Genomic DNA, 16,234 nt, shown 5'->3' with positions numbered 1-16,234 from the left:
AGATCCACAAAATTGCTTGATTCAAGCAGGAGGTTTTGATGCACCCCAGTTTGTTGCTTGAGCAACACACAACTAAATCAATATATTTTTTGCATTTACGAAATAGGTTGTCTTGCACCCCCAACCTGTTACTTGAGAAACATGTTGGGACGTTTTCAAACCTGTTATTCATGCAACATGTTTAGTGCAACTTGTTGTTCATGCAACATGTTCAGTGCAACTCAACATATACCTCAAATTAACAAAATCTCTTTATTCAAGCAAGAGGTGGTGATTCACTCCAATCTAATGCTTGAGGAACAGGTGGTTATGCATGTAACCTCTTGCTTGAAACACGAGTTTCTAACGATTTGAGTAATAGGTTGTACTGCACCCCAACCTGTTGCTCAAGCAATATGTTGGGTGCAACACAACCTATTGCTCAAATCATGATATTTTACAAATTATTGCTTATGGTTTAAGGTTTAAGTTTTATCCAAGGTTTAGGATTTAGGGTTTAATATCTAAGGGTTTAAGGTTCACAATATGGAGTTTAGGGTTTAGGATCTAGGATTTGGCTAGGGTTTAACATTTATGACTTAAGGTTTAAGGGTTTAGGGTCCAGGGTCCAAGGTCTAGGGTCTAGGATCTAGGATAGGGTTTAGGGTCTACGGTCCAAGGTTTAGAGTCTATGGTCTAAGTTCTAGGCTCTAGAGTCTAGAGTTTAGGATTTATGATAATTGGGAAGGTTTGATTTGATATAAACCTGTAGATTTCTAGGGTTAAAAGTTACAAGATTTGTTGTACTTTTGTTAATAGTTGCTAATCTATTTGTCCTAAACTAGGGATTCACCCTAATAGAGTGTTTAGATGTGTTATACAAGAACAATGAAATATTAGCCTTTGAACAAATACTCAATCTTCATCGTTTGAAGCTGTATCATTTTCAATGTTATGGGGTGAGAGAAGATGCTTAGTGATAATCACCAATGTGATAGGTCCTAAAGTATAGCTAAAGTATCCATATGGAGACTTTAGGTGATACCTTACAAGGTAACATTTTTTATATGCAAGCACATTGAACTCTTTGAGATTGAGATGAAATTGTTCCAAAGATATACTTTCAATATATCAAGAAAACTTGTTTTGAGGGGGGGAAAGTTGAGATTTGTCTTGCTCTAGAGAAGTATTAGAAGCAGTTGGCCAATTCAAGGGCTATGCTCATAATCTTGTTTGAATGGTAGAGGTAATTAAGTTGCCATGTGAAGGCATTATTCAAAATGCAATGGATAGTACGTCACATCCGAGCTAGCTTTCTTGCCTAAGATAGTTTCCTTCCATGTGGTGGAAGACACATGAACATATCATCAAAGAAAAGAACTACACAAAGGAGCTCCAAATCAAGAAATTGTAGCGATTGTGAAGAATACCATAGTGACATGGTGATAGGTATTGAGAACATTATAATAAGTGATGTTGGCATAAAAGAAGTTGCTTGTGTTGTGAAACAAACATGCTCACTAGTATAGAAGACTTGTCTTGTGTTAAGAATGACAAAAATGGGACCACAAATAAAAAATAGATGAAGTGATAAATGGGATAATTAATGCAATAACATGGATTAATGATGTTAGTGAAAGTGGTTTTGATGTTCTTACTAGAGCGGCGGACACAGATGGCAAAACATCTAACTATGATGCTGGTCATGATGTTCTCACTAGAGTGGAGGGTAGAGATATCCAATGATCCATGATTTAAGAAACAAATTTAGGACACATAAGTCTCCATGATACAAACTATAGTGCCTCCACGATTGAAATTATAGTTCTTTCACTTACTCTTCTTGATTCGGCTCTTCGACATTAAGCCTTTTCCTTTTTGAAGATGAAGGCTTATCTTTTTCATCCTATAGCTGTGAGACCCCTGGCAGACTTGCTTTTTTGGATCTACTCAGCTCCTATTTAGGAAAGTCATCTGGCATCCAGGGATGATTGATCCCACATGAGAGTGCACATGTCGTGTATGCTAAATAATACTTGCTCCTTAAAGAGTATATTCTGAAAGCTTGGCCAAAAATGGAAAGTGCTAATTGTTCAACCACACAATTCAAGAGGCATTGGCAATCGATTGACTTCAGCGAACTTGTCTACCAAATTGCCATTTGTAAGATATTATAAAGCATCAAATGATTATCAAGTCCACTTAGCATTTGATCTTAGAGATGAAGATTCAAGAGAAATGTGTTCAATGGGTAATGAACTCACAACTAGGAAATACAAGACACTATTCTTAAAAAAAAAGTATGTGATTGCCAAGAGGTGATAGTTGTGGCACCAATTCTAGAACCCAAGGGAAATGTAAGAATATGGAAAGGACTCTTATGTGCCTTTTTGATAAGAAACTTTACATAAAAAAAGTTACAAAAAATGATTGTGATTATTAAATGGAGGTCACCACTTATAACTTTGGTGAATTTTTAGCTTTATTAGGCCATATTTGTGTGGATAGACTGGTATTAGACCCTCTGCACCTTCTACATAGTACACTGGGTACTCTGCTTCATACTCGAATGGCAAGTCTACTTCCTCGACTTGAAGTTGTTGTATTGGAATTGCCTGAGAAGATGGTTTTGGCGCTTCTGGATATGGTCGTGGATTCGGATTCCTGAGTAATTGTGGGACTTGTGTCCAAATAAGAACATGATTTAGCCTCGGAACTGGGGGCATTTGTGCAAGTGCCGGTTGCCTGTACATTGGCATGGGTGCTGCTTGGTATTGTTGAGGTCGAGGCGGGTTGCGCATGTTGAAGATGCAATTGTTTTCATCATGGCCACCGACGATATAGATATGGCAATGCTGGTGGGGAAGGTTAAGCTAAAAAAATCTCAGCTAGAGTGTTGTATCGCGGTTTGTTGGAGGATAAGAAATGGGGGTTGCGCAAGTCACCAGGTTGGTGGCGCAGAAGATTTAAGGATATCTGGCAAGGGTGCAAGGTTGGGAAATAGAGTTTTATGCTATGGAAAGAGGTTCATCATTGGTTACCAATTTGGGCCATGCTGGCCAAAAGGTTTCAAGTAAATCTGGGCTGTCCATTGTGAAGGAGACTATTGAATCTTTGCAACATCTGATTTGGCGTTGTCTAGTGTCGAGGAATGTGTAGATGAAAGTGGAGACAACAATACGAGATGCGAGATTGATGTCCAAGTTCTATATTGGATCCAATTGGAAGTTGATAATGATTGGGGACTTGGTAGGGTTCCCGTCTACATTTATATCATGTTGGCCATATATATACTAGGGTGTTTGTATGTTGGTCTATCTGGATGTTAAGAAATCAAAAGGCCTTTAATGGGTTGATTGTGGGAGGGTTTATGGAAACAACACTGCTTAGGATGGCGAGACCATCGTTGGTTACTGTGTTTGTAGTGGTGGGGACTCTGGTTGGTCACTCTTTGGCTAAGGTGGCAACCGCGTTGGCTTTTTAATTTAATACTTTTATGGGTGCTTATACTTGCTTTTAGCGTAGGCCTAGGTCCTCCCCCTTACTTGGACCAATTTTTGTAATTGGGGTTTTTTTAGGGTCTAACCCCTCTCCTTAATTCAAGTCGACATTTTACTCAAAAAACAAAACCTATAATGCAAGTTTTTTGTGTGGCTTGCAAAGTTGTTTAGCAATAAAACTTATGTGATGCTTTAAAAGAAACTTAAAACTAATGATGTAAATCTATTTGCAGTAGTCGTGGAGACCGACAATTGATCCTACAACACACATGTCCTGAATAAATAGCAAAGACCACTAGTGAGGGACTATTAACACTAATCTTGTCCTTCTGCTCCCTCAGCAATACCTTCTCGCCCGGCTTCCATCTCCATACCCCCCGTCCATAGCCAACCTCCCCCTGCCTGACCTATCCAGGTTTTCGCTTGCCTCACCACGGGAGTCAACAGCTAGGATGGTCGGAGGAGGGATCAAAAGGGACGATGGATTGCCGGCTATAAGCAGCACAAATATATTCTCTGCACTCGAAAGCCGTCGCCGGAAATCCAGCAAGAAAAGATCCGACAAGGAGAAGAGCGACTCTGCCAAGGATTCCTCTCTCAAGCAGTCCGCTCCCCAAGTTTGGACTCCCACGCCCGTCTCTGTGAAGTCCTGGGCGGATTGTGAAGACGATGACGATTTTTTTGCAACGCCTGCTTTGTCCCTGCCGTCGTGGGGTTCGGATCAACCGGCAGAGACTGTCGACGTCTCTCGAGAGGATATGAGTCAAGGAGAGGTTTGGGCCTTTCACTCGCTTTGTTTGGGAGCCTTGGCGTTTTCAAGAATCTGTTTTGGTCCGATCAACGTCTGCTGCTGTCACGTATACTAAGTCATAAGTCTAACTCGAACAATGCAGAGTTTGCTTACTTGGGCGGTTACGACAAAAATCTTGTTCCTTGCGTGCGTTCCTGCGCTTATAAAATTTTTATTCTCCCTAGCCTTATGATGCATTTTGTTCCCCGAAAGTTGCCCCTAAGGCCTTCGATTCGCGTGGCTCCTCGTTCTCTAATTTTGTTGGGAGGGTGGGGGGCATGAGTAACCAATAGTTGCTGCTCCGTATCGTGATCGTGTCAAGTGAATATATGCACTGCAGTATGCAATGCCCCTTTGTCTTGCTCTCTATACGTTATATTCAATTGCGCTGACTACGTCAAACAATTGGATCTTTAATCAGATGCTTAATTAACTTCACATGACGCAGGGCGGCCGTGTGTTATAGAGATGCCCATAACGTCTGTTGTGCAAGGATGTAAAAGTCCCTGAAAATTGTCAGGAGGATCTATAAAAGCTGCTAATCCTTGTTTTTGTATCAAAAGGGCTGTAGTGCATTTAAAAATCTCGAACAACAAAATTCTGAATTTGTACGATTGGATATATTCTAGTCTTACACGCGCGCACACACACGTGACACACACACACACACACACACAAGCCTTTAGATATAGGATCTTTGTAATGAGCTGACGACAATCTTCTTAATATAAAAGTAATGAATTACTTAAAATGCTTTTAGTCTGATGCATTATTTGTGATTGACAGGAGAGTGAAGGAGATGACGAGGCTGAGGATGAAGTTGATGAAGAGAATGAAGAAGAACCAGGGACTGAAGCAACTGAATTGGATGGTGATGTGAAGTCTGTCCCTATCGTTGCAACTACTGCACGAGAACCAGACAGGCAGCTGTCAAAGAAAGAGCTGAAGAAGAAAGAACTGGCTGAGCTTGAAGCCGTCTTGGCAGAACTTGGCCTCAACCCAAAAGATGAAGATGGTGATGTTAATATGCCCGAACTAATTTTTTCTGCATTCAATGATGTGATTTTGTCACTAGGGTAACTTGTATTTCAATCAAGGGTTACTTGAACATAAATTTTGAAATGTGTTCATTTTGGAAGGCACGTGAGCTTTAAAACGTTAAAGTGCCTCCAGTCCGCCCCGTCTCCTGGACCAGCTGATTCAATGGTAGAAGGCTGACTGACACAGTAGCTTTAGACAAACATAGAATAGCTGCCAGCTCCTAAAAGCATAGCACATCTTCTGCAAATCCTTCACAAACAGAGCTCCCTCAACCCTCCCACTTGCATCATCTTCAATGAGAAAGGGCTGTGAAAATTTTGGGCATATCAATATAAGTGCTGTAGTGCAGTAATAAGAGCTGTGCTTTTAGATAGCAACTTGAGCTTTTGCAGACATTCGAAAGCATTTTTGTTGAGAAGTTTAATGGTGGATGGTTCTTTTGTAGAACAAAGTCAGCCCTTTGAAGCCCCTTAATTGAGTTGTATTCTTTGGAGTCGACCAGCCTTAGCTGCACACTTTTCACTATGAAAGCACATTTACTTGCCTTTTTTCAACTAGATGATTGAATCTTAGCTCTTCCAACACATGCTGTACATGCAATAAGGTAGAGATAACAACAAGCCACCCACACAAATGGGGAAATAGAACGTGTCTAGTATCTCCTTTTTAACCCTCTCAGATCAGCCCCTTTTATAGGCCTGAAATAGGCCGAATGGCTGATCGACCTGCTGGTCAACCAAGGTGACCCGACCTGATCCGACCAGATCAGCAACACATGCTGACCAAAGAAGGACCTACCTGGCCCTTGGCTGCTGGAAGGCCCTCAAAAGGCACTGAATAATAACTATTGTCTGTACATGAGTGGCAATTAGCTTACAAAACTGAGCTGGAAAACTCCCCTAAACTGCGGCTGCAGGAGAACGAGCTTTGTTGCTGAAACACACTGCCAAACCTCAACCTTGTTGCTGTCCAAAACCCTGCTGTATGCTGCGTGCAGGTGCTGCCTCTGGAGCTGGATCGGTGCGAAAAAGGGCAGGTGCAGAGACTGATACTGGATGCCAAAACAAGGGGCAGATCAGCCCCTTTTATAGGCCTGAAATAGGCCGAATGGCTGACCGACCTGCTGGTCAACCAAGGTGACCCGACCTGATCCGACCAGATCAGCAACACATGCTGACCAAAGAAGGACCTACCTGGCCCTTGGCTGCTGGAAGGCCCTCAAAAGGCACTGAATAAATGTCATGACAAGAGAAATCACTAATCTGTGATTAGTAGACATTAAAACATGATTATATATAATACGCCAATGGTGTAACATGTATATGTATTTATGATGGACACCGACCGATTTGTTATGGCGGTGGATCATCTGAGTAGATAGGACTAGTCAAGCTGGAGCCACTACTTCAGACGGCATCAAATTTGGACATGTGATACTTATTCTATTAATAAAAATGTGCACACACACACGTGTCTAGGTCCTAGGGGCAATAGGAAGGAAAGGGTGCATTAAGGTGCATTGAAGGGTAGATGCATGGGTCATAGGCTAAGGGTAGGTGTAAATGGGAAGATGGAACTTGAGTGATCTCGAGGGACATTAATGAAAGGGTATCACCCTTTCATTGTGAATCTCACGTAGCATTCTTCATTCACATTGCATTCATCGGCCATCTCACACACACCTTGCATGTAGGTCGAAAATAGAAACAAGTACTTTCATGAGATCGCTCTTCTCCATTGGAGGGCCAATCGGCATTCAAATTCTGCATGCATTGCACACATTTGCATTATTGAGAAGGCTGGTTCTTCACAATAAATTATTTAAAAAGTACAACATGATAATGCATGAAATTTTTAAAACACCGCCCATGTATGGAGACAAGGTTTGGGTGTGAAGATGGCCAAGTTCTAATGTAGATATAGAGGAGGTCGGCTAGGAGATGAGAAGGTGGCTAAGGTCTAATATAGCTAGAGGGGGTTGGCTAGGATCCCGATTCTTGTTTAGTCCACCCAATACAAAGTCGTAATTCAAAACTTGTTTTAAATCTATCAATCTGTATCTTACAGGACGGGGTCCTACATAGAGCAAACATATATAGTACTGTATTTTATGCAGAGCAAGAGTGTATCTTTCATTGATGGATTCAATGGTTCGTAGCAGATGTTTTCACGAAGGCACTACCTTGAAATTTTTTGAACCCTTCTGTAAAGATTTAGGCTTACCTCCTTTTGATAACTAATCCATTTCTCTATATATGTTACTAAGACCACAGGGGGAGGTTTTTCTCAATGCATCTCCGTTTTGTTGGTTCTCCTCTCACTCCCATTCCCAATGGAATGCTTGTGTATAGCCATAGTCTCTAGCTTGACTTGAGAAATATTAGGCATCATTTTCTATCATCAATGCTCTCCACAAGCTTTCTATCCATTTTGACTCTATTCTTGGTTTGAGATGATTGCCTGATCTGATTCCAAGTCAAGAATTGAAGTTGCCCACAGGAAGAATCTTACTTTCACTTGCATAGAGTCTTCAGAGCCCTTCACCTAAGTGCAGAAGGGATTCCTAATGGAAATGCTATAGAATGTTATTATTTTATAGAGCGTTACGGCAGAGGGGCGATGTAGCTTGCATCTTCATAAAGTTCAGCATTTACTTGATCCATCCCCCCCTACAGTACTAGTTCTTGCTCTTTCACTATGTAACTTTATTTCCTTTCCTGATGTAGTATCCAACACACCAGTCTGATTTCAAGTCAAGCATTGAAGCTGCCCACAGGAAGAATCTTGCCTTCACTTGCATATAGTCATCAAAGCCCTTCACGTAAGTGCAGGAAGGGATTCCTGATGGAAATGTTTATACAATGTTACTATTTTATAGAATGGTTATTGCAGAGGCTCCAAGCGTAACTTTACTTTCCTGATGTAGTATACAATACACCAGTCTCTTTTACCCACCTATTGTAAACAAATTTCTGCCTTTCTCTTCTCTACAGATCACGGGAGTAGCACCTTTCATTACCACCCAGCCAATTCTGTCAAAGCTTTTTAGCAAGAGGGAGAGAGCAATCTCTAAATCACGTAAATCCTCCAATTCTTCACTTCTCTCACTAGCTTTGACAGACCCCAATTCCCTAGATAGATCTAGATGCCACATGTCATCCATATAGGGCCTTTCTAATGCAACATTTCACCCCTCACTTGGGATGCATTTAATTCCTTGCCCCTAGGCACATTCTTTGCACTAGGCCCTTGGTCTCAGACCTATCTAGTCTGGTGCTATCAGCCCTCACCTAGGACCTTGACATTAATCCCTCCCGATCATTTACATAAAGCGCAAACACATATATTACAAAGATAGATCCTATAAGGGAAATGTCGACTGATTCTTCCGAGGTCATGCTACCTCGGCTAGAGCGTAACATTCCTTCCCTCTTCAGACATCAGCGTCCTCGATGATAAAGTCTGGGAACACTCTCCGCAACTGATATACGGATTCCCAGGTAGCTTCCGATAGAGGCTGACCATGCCATGCAACCAACACTGTGGGTATCTTTCGATTTCGTATTTGCATTGTTCCTCGGTCCAGGATTCTTGTTGGTTTGCGCCTTGCAATATCCTCTATCTCCTGAAACAAAACCACACCTTCGATTAGTGAGTCACCAGTATGTAAAAATTTCTTTAAACGTGAAACATGAAAAACCGGGTGCACCTTACACCCCTGTGGCAATTCTAATTTATAGGCTACACTGCCTATTCTCTTTAGAATTAACCACGGCCCACAGTATCGAGGTGATAACTTAGCACACTCTCCTGAAGTCAACGACTTCGAGTGCGAAGGAATTCTGAGAAAAACTTTTTCTCCTTCTTCAAATACTCTTATAGACCGATTTTCATCCGCATACACCTTGGCTCTATCCATAGCCTGACGGATATTAGCTCTCGCAAGTGCTAGCATCTCCCGCATCTGAACTACAAAGTTCGCGGCACTAGGCACTTTCTGAGGTACTCCAACTATAGTCGGATTGGCTGGTCTATAACCATAGTTCAGTTCAAACGGACTGAACCCAGTAGATGAATGTTTTCGATCATTGTAGGCAAACTCCAACAATGGCAACCACTTGTCCCATGTATGTTGCCTCAATGACACATATGCTCTCAGCATATCCTCTAAAATCTGGTTGACTCTCTCCGTCTGACCATCCGTCTCAGGATGATCCCCACTACTCATTCCCAACTCAGTCCTTAGTGTCTCGAATACCGCTGTCCAAAAGTGACCGGTAAACCTGACATCTCTGTCTGACACTATGGATCTAGGCAATCCATGCAGACGAAATATGTGTCTAATAAACAAATCCGCTACTTGCGGGGCACTAACAGACTCTCTAGTCGGAATGAAGTGAGCCATCTTGGTTAGACGATCAACCACCACAAGGATAGAATTATACCCTCCTTGTGTTGCAGGTAGCCCTACAATAAAATCCATGGAAATGCTCTCCCACTTGCTTAGTGGTATTTCCAAGGGCTGTAAAAGTCCGGGTGGCTTCACCCGCTCGGCCTTACTTACCTGACACGAGAAACACCGTGTCACATATTCATGAATATGCTTTTTCATCTTTGGCCAAAAGAAATCTCGCTTCACGAGATCATAGGTCTTCTCGACTCCTGGATGTCCCGCACACGGGCTATCATGGCATTGTCGAATGACTCTCTGCCTGAGATCATTCTGACCAGGTACTACAACCTTGCCATTTCTAACTAGCATACCATCCCTTATGGTATATCTTGCATAAGTTTGGCCTTTTCTGGATGCCAGGTCATCCTTTTCACTTTCCCCGGGTTTTAACACATGAGCCTTAGGCCATAAGCTCTGGACAAACTCGTCCACCTTCTGAGTTTCTCTGATCTCGGTCATTAGAGCACTCTCTAATACCGTGAAACTCAGGTTGTGCATAATGCGAGACAACGCATCAGCTACCTTATTGTCTTTTCCTCTTCGGTACCGAATCGTTAGATTAAACTCCTGCATGAGCTCTGCCCACCTAGCTTGGCGGCCCCTCAAGTCAGGCTGTTTACAGAAATGTTTCAGAGTATCATGATCCACATCCACATAAAACTCTGAACCATACAGATAATGCCTCCATGTTTTCAAAGCATGGATAACAGCATACAACTCCAATTCATGAGTTGGCCAATTCCTTTGAGAGGGAGAAAGCTTCTTGCTTTCAAAGGCTACTGGCCTTCCCTCTTGAAGGAGGACTGCTCCTACCGCAATGCCACTTGCATCGGTTTCTAGGAACAACGGTTTCTGGGGATCAACTATTTTTAACACCGGTCCTGAGACCACAGCTTGTTTTATGGTGTTAAAACTTTCTTGTTGATTCTGTCCCCAAATAAAAGGTACTTTATCTGAGGTCAGATCAGTCAGTGGCGATACTATTTTGGAATATCCTTTGATATGCCTTCTATAAAACTGGACAAATCCCAAGAATGATCGCAGCGCGGTCAGACTCTGAGGGATTGGCCAAGTTAGTATCGCAGCCACTTTCTTCGGATCCATTTCTACCCCCTGTGGAGTAATTATGAACCCTAAATACTCAAGCCTAACCATACACAGTATAGTTTTCTTTTTATTCACGTAAAGACTGGCTTTCCTCAAAGTACTGAACACTATCCTTAAGTGTTCACAATGTTCAGTAACACTTTTACTGAATATCAAGATATCGTCAATGAAATGTACTACGAACTTTCCGATATACGGACGTAGTAAATCATTCATAAGCATGACGAAGGTCGCTGGAGCATTGGTAAGTCCGAAGGGCATTACCAAAAACTCATAATGACCAAATCTGCTTCTAAAAGCGGTTTTATGCACATCCTCGGCTCTAATCCGGATCTGATGATAGCCGCACTTAAGATCTATCTTGCTGAAAATCACGGCTCCATATAATGCATCTAGCAAATCATCAATCCGAGCCATCGGATACCTGTGCTTAACAGTGATGTTATTCAATGCTCTGTAATCTATACAGAGGCGAAACGTATCATCCTTTTTCCTCTTTAATATCACTGGTGAAGCAAAAGGTGAGAAACTTGGTTGAATCTGCCCCAGCTTGAGGTATTCTTCCAGTTGCCTACGCACCTCCGCTTCTTCAGTAAAACTCATTCTATAGGGAGGTCTGTTTACAGGTTCTGCCCCCGGGATCAGTTCAATCTTATGCTGAACTTTCCGCTCTGGAGGTAACCCATAAGGTAGTTCATCCCTAAAGCATTCAGAGAACTCCTCTGTTATAAGGTTAGCCAACTTGGCCATCTCATCACTTTGCATAACATCAGTGCTAGCCGAAGACTCATCCACTGACTCTACCGATGCTGTGCAAAGGTATAAAAACTCTACTTGAGCCTTCCTGATTTCCATCACGGAAACCAACGGTCCCTGAGGTATATCTTTTTCACCTCGCAAGACATAAAGCACATCATTCATCTTGAATTGATATACGTGCTTTTTCCAATCAATGGCTGGATTCTTCCTAGAATGCCACGCCATTCCCAGGGCTATATCTGCATGAGCAAGCTTGGTCATTTCAAAATCAAGCTTCTCAGCATAGTCCTGAATCCGAAGCTCCAACTGGGTAACCCTTTGGTCCCATACTTCAGTTGAACTTCCATCTGCCATCCTGACTGTGTACGCATAGTCAGATGGACTTGTCTTTAATTTCAGCCTCTTCACGAGCTTGGAGTTAATCACATTGTGGGTTGACGCTGAGTCAAACAACACAATGACATCATGACTGGCCACTTGCCCTTTCATTTTGATTAGCTCCGTATCATTGAAGGCTGTATACCCCGTTGCTGCGGGCTTAGATAGGATGTTATCAGGTGCACTCGTCACTAACTTAGCAACAGATACACATAACAAACAAGGTACTAACCTCTGAGAAGGTCCCGCCAGTTGCATCTGCATATGTTCCGCACTGGGACTCTCCTGCATTTCTACGTCGCATTCAGATATTATCATATTAGCCGTGCGACGATCTTTATTCAGTGGACAATCCTTCCACTGATGTCGCTGAAGGCAGCCGAAGCACAATCCTTCTTTTCTAGCTTTCTCTTTTTGTTCAGGGGTCAACGAGGACTTTGACCAAGCCCGGGCTGCCATTGGAGTTATTTTCCTTTTCACCCCAACGGTGGTACTTGTTTTTGTTGGTCCCTCAACCGGCTTCACCTGCTTGGTTTGGCCACTTGGCTGCGAGACACTTGTCTTTGAAACCCATTTCCTCTGAAATCCCCCTTTCCTCGGGTGCTCATACTGAGTCCCTGCCTGCACAAATCCACCAGACCTGCCTCTGGCATCCTCATAGTTCAGGGCTACTGCTATAGATTCATCTAGTGTAGTTACATATTTAGCCCGAACTTCCATTTTGATTTTGTCGTTCAGTCCATAGATATAATCTTTTAACTGAACCGACATAGGGAGAGGGTCTGTTATTTTCATAACACATTCTCTGAATTTGTCAGTGTACTCTGCCACTGACAAGCTCCTCTGACGAAGACTTCTATAAGCATCCCAAGCTCGGGATTCTTCATCAGGTGGGAGAAAGTGTTTCTTGAATTCAGCTTTGAACCCTTCCCAGGTGGTTGGAGCAACTTGATCCTTCTGTTGCTTTATCCACCATCTGTCCGCTGCCTCAATAAACAGGTGTGTGGCCTCGCGGATTTTCTTTAGATCGGATTTAATCTCACAAATGGCGAAGGCTTCTTCCCACTTGTGCAACCAAACCTCGATCACATCAGAGCTGCGCTCGGTCATCCGACCGGCGTACTTCTCCGGTCTATAATTAGCGATATTAGGTACTTTGACCCTTGCGCGCTCTAAAGAATGTACACTGGGCTCTGGCTCAGCTAGAGCTTTGCCCTTATCAATCCTAGACGGTCTAGCCGACAAGGCTTGCACCATCTCCCTAATCTCATTTTGACCAGCATTCGCCTGAAGTTGCTGGTTCATAATCTGCTGTAAAGCATCCTCTAATATTGAAATCCTACCAACCAATGTAGGTGCTGCCTGATGTGACATCTGTTGTGTTGACTGAACTCTAGACTCGCTAGGATTTATTCTTGAAGTCTGTCCTTCTGCTTCCATTTGTTGAAAGGGAGTTTTTTTTTTTTCTTTTACAGTGCAGAATTCAGAGGACCATAGGAAAACAGAAAAAAAAAACTGCACGGAAAGAAAGAGTTCCCTGATCTTGCGCCGACTCCGACTGCTCTTTCTCAGACGTAGAGGTTCCCTTCAAAAGCTATTCCAAATAGACTGTGTAGAGGCCTTAATTTGCTTCTGTCGGACAGCGAGCAAAATGCAACCAAACATATCTGACGATTGTCAACACGATGAAATCGACGTGACGCCTTCACGTAGCGTAGATTGTCAACCCGCTCCAATCCGCTGCGTCAATCCTCCAAGGTGCAATTTTGAGCTTTCGTTATCCGCACAGCCTTGGTCTAGGTGAGGATGAGCCCGTCGGATTTTTCGTTGACCAATATCTTGCTGTCCGTCGACTCTCCGTTAGTCACAGACCTCGACTCTCCCTTGCTGGCGTCAGTCACAGACCACCTTCGTCGAAGGTCTCCCCGTTCGCGAATGGCTTCCCTCCGTAGTCCACGAGAATACTGCTGCACTCCGTCGTCACGGCGACCCTCTAGGTCCAGCCAGCATTTGAGAAGTCCTGACTGACCGGCGAACCACCACGCTATCAACCCGTCCCTGCTCACGGCCGTTGCGAGATCGCCAATTCGTAGACCCCCTACGTTCCTACGCTCCAGAATTCTGCTGTTCGTCAGTAGCTTCCGTCAAAGCTCACGAACCTCTTCCTGTTCCTTACGCTCTGATACCAAATGTAAACGAATTTCTGCCTTTCTCTTCTCTACAGATCACGGGAGTAGCACCTTTCATTACCACCCAGCCAATTCTGTCAAAGCTTTTTAGCAAGAGGGAGAGAGCAATCTCTAAATCACGTAAATCCTCCAATTCTTCACTTCTCTCACTAGCTTTGACAGACCCCAATTCCCTAGATAGATCTAGATGCCACATGTCATCCATATAGGGCCTTTCTAATGCAACATTTCACCCCTCACTTGGGATGCATTTAATTCCTTGCCCCTAGGCACATTCTTTGCACTAGGCCCTTGGTCTCAGACCTATCTAGTCTGGTGCTATCAGCCCTCACCTAGGACCTTGACATTAATCCCTCCCGATCATTTACATAAAGCGCAAACACATATATTACAAAGATAGATCCTATAAGGGAAATGTCGACTGATTCTTCCGAGGTCATGCTACCTCGGCTAGAGCGTAACACCTATGTTTGTAGTTACAGCATCTTTCTGAGATTTTGATTTTAGGAGTCTCATTTCCCTGCATTTTCAGATTACTGGAACCACCTACAGATATTCCTCAGTTACTTGCACTTTCTTTAATCCCAATCGCTTTGTCTTTGATGTCTGTGTGTGTGGTTTTAAGATGTCTGTTTCTATTCTCCTTGATACCAGAGAGAATCCCTTTTGATAGATTCTGTTTTTGTATACTTGTCACCTCTTTGCAGATTCAAGGGAGTCCACTGATAATAAGAATGAGGGGAATGCAAACGGTGAAGCCAATGGTCAAGGAGAAAACTTGGGAAGTGGTGGCTCAGTTCTCGCTGAAAGCAAGAGCTCTAAACGGCGCAAGGCTAAGAAGGAGAAATCCTTCAAAGGAAGAGATGAGGAGGTTTCTTCGGAGGCAGATGGCATATCCAAAGAGGATTTAGGTGCAGATGAAGTGGGAGCTAATTCAGGGCCTTCAGACCCGAAGGAAGTACTAAAAAAGCTTGCATCTATGAAGAAGAAAAAGTCTTTCAAGGAAAGTGATGGGGCAGCGAAAGCTGCTTCAGCTGAAGCTGCTGCAAGGGCAGCGAGACTTGCTGCTGCAAAGAAAAAAGAGAAAAGTCATTATAATCAACAGCCCGTGAGGTGAGGTGTCTAGGTATGAAACAGTATATGAAGATATTGGCAAAAAGACACTTCTCTGATAAGTGAGTCTCACATATTTGGTATCTTTCAGTTCAAAAGAATGTGCTTGATAGAGCTATAAAGCTGACTCACCTTTTCAGCAGGGTAACTCCCTCAATAGTCAAAAAGCTTTTTATACATGTTTCCATTAACTTGCTAGCCTGAAATTTCGTGGGTTCCTGTGTATCAATCTATTCTTGAAGTATTCAGATACTTTTTACAAAATACCTTTATTTTATGAAGCTCACAGCTGACTCATTTTCAGTCGAGAGTCCAACTTTGGTAGCTTTTGGAGAATGTCGTTGTTACTTGGACACTTCTGTAAGTTTCAGTGAAGAAGTTTAAGAAAGCTGTCTGGCTCAGTCAGCATTTTCTAGTCAACCTGGTTGACTTGCACATATTCTCTGTGATCAAGCTTTTGTGCTTGTGAATCATGCACCATGTGTTTTTGGATTTCTTTTATGTTGTATGTTGGAGGTTCTACCAGCAGTTTATGCTGGTTGTTCTGCTAATCTGAGCTAATTGAATGTGTAAAAGACTTGCTTCCCCAAAAAAATTGATGTACGTGCTCGTCAAATGCTTGCCTTTTTCAGTTGAGCAATTTAAGCAATTGTTGGTAGGTACCTAGGACTAAAATGCAGTGGTAAGTAGACCTTAAGAGTCCTAGGTTAGGACGTCCATGATCGTATGTCATGTACAAGGATTAGAGTTTTTTTAGGGGCCAAATGATGTGGCAAGCCCCACATACATCCAGCATGGATGAAGTTTGATGAATGCCACATTACACCTTGATCTACCTCTTGTGGCCTTGCCACATGCCACATACATGAATTTTTCACTCTCTTGGGCAGCCAATCAAATGCAGATTTCTATGGCATGTGTTTTA

At 42.8% G+C, this 16,234-nt stretch overlaps 1 protein-coding gene across 1 annotated transcript; it reads left to right on the top strand.

The window, feature by feature from the left end:
- The first annotated feature begins 3,780 nt into the window (after positions 1-3,780).
- Positions 3,781-15,330, top strand: LOC147889966 (uncharacterized). The gene is made up of 3 exons (XM_087390942.1): positions 3,781-4,252; positions 5,056-5,284; positions 14,904-15,330. The coding sequence occupies exons 1-3, from the start codon at positions 3,932-3,934 to the stop codon at positions 15,311-15,313; spliced, it is 960 nt and encodes a 319-aa protein (XP_087247068.1). The 5' UTR covers positions 3,781-3,931; the 3' UTR covers positions 15,314-15,330.
- Positions 15,331-16,234: the final 904 nt, after the last annotated feature.

Source organism: Dipteris shenzhenensis, chromosome 19, assembly GCF_047967505.1.
Source record: "Dipteris shenzhenensis isolate YYH24624 ecotype China chromosome 19, Dip_SZ_1.0, whole genome shotgun sequence".
NCBI classification, from domain to species: Eukaryota; Viridiplantae; Streptophyta; class Polypodiopsida; order Gleicheniales; family Dipteridaceae; genus Dipteris; species Dipteris shenzhenensis.
The sequence above is the reverse complement of the archived record's forward strand: the minus strand, read 5'-3'. Positions and strand labels throughout refer to the sequence as shown.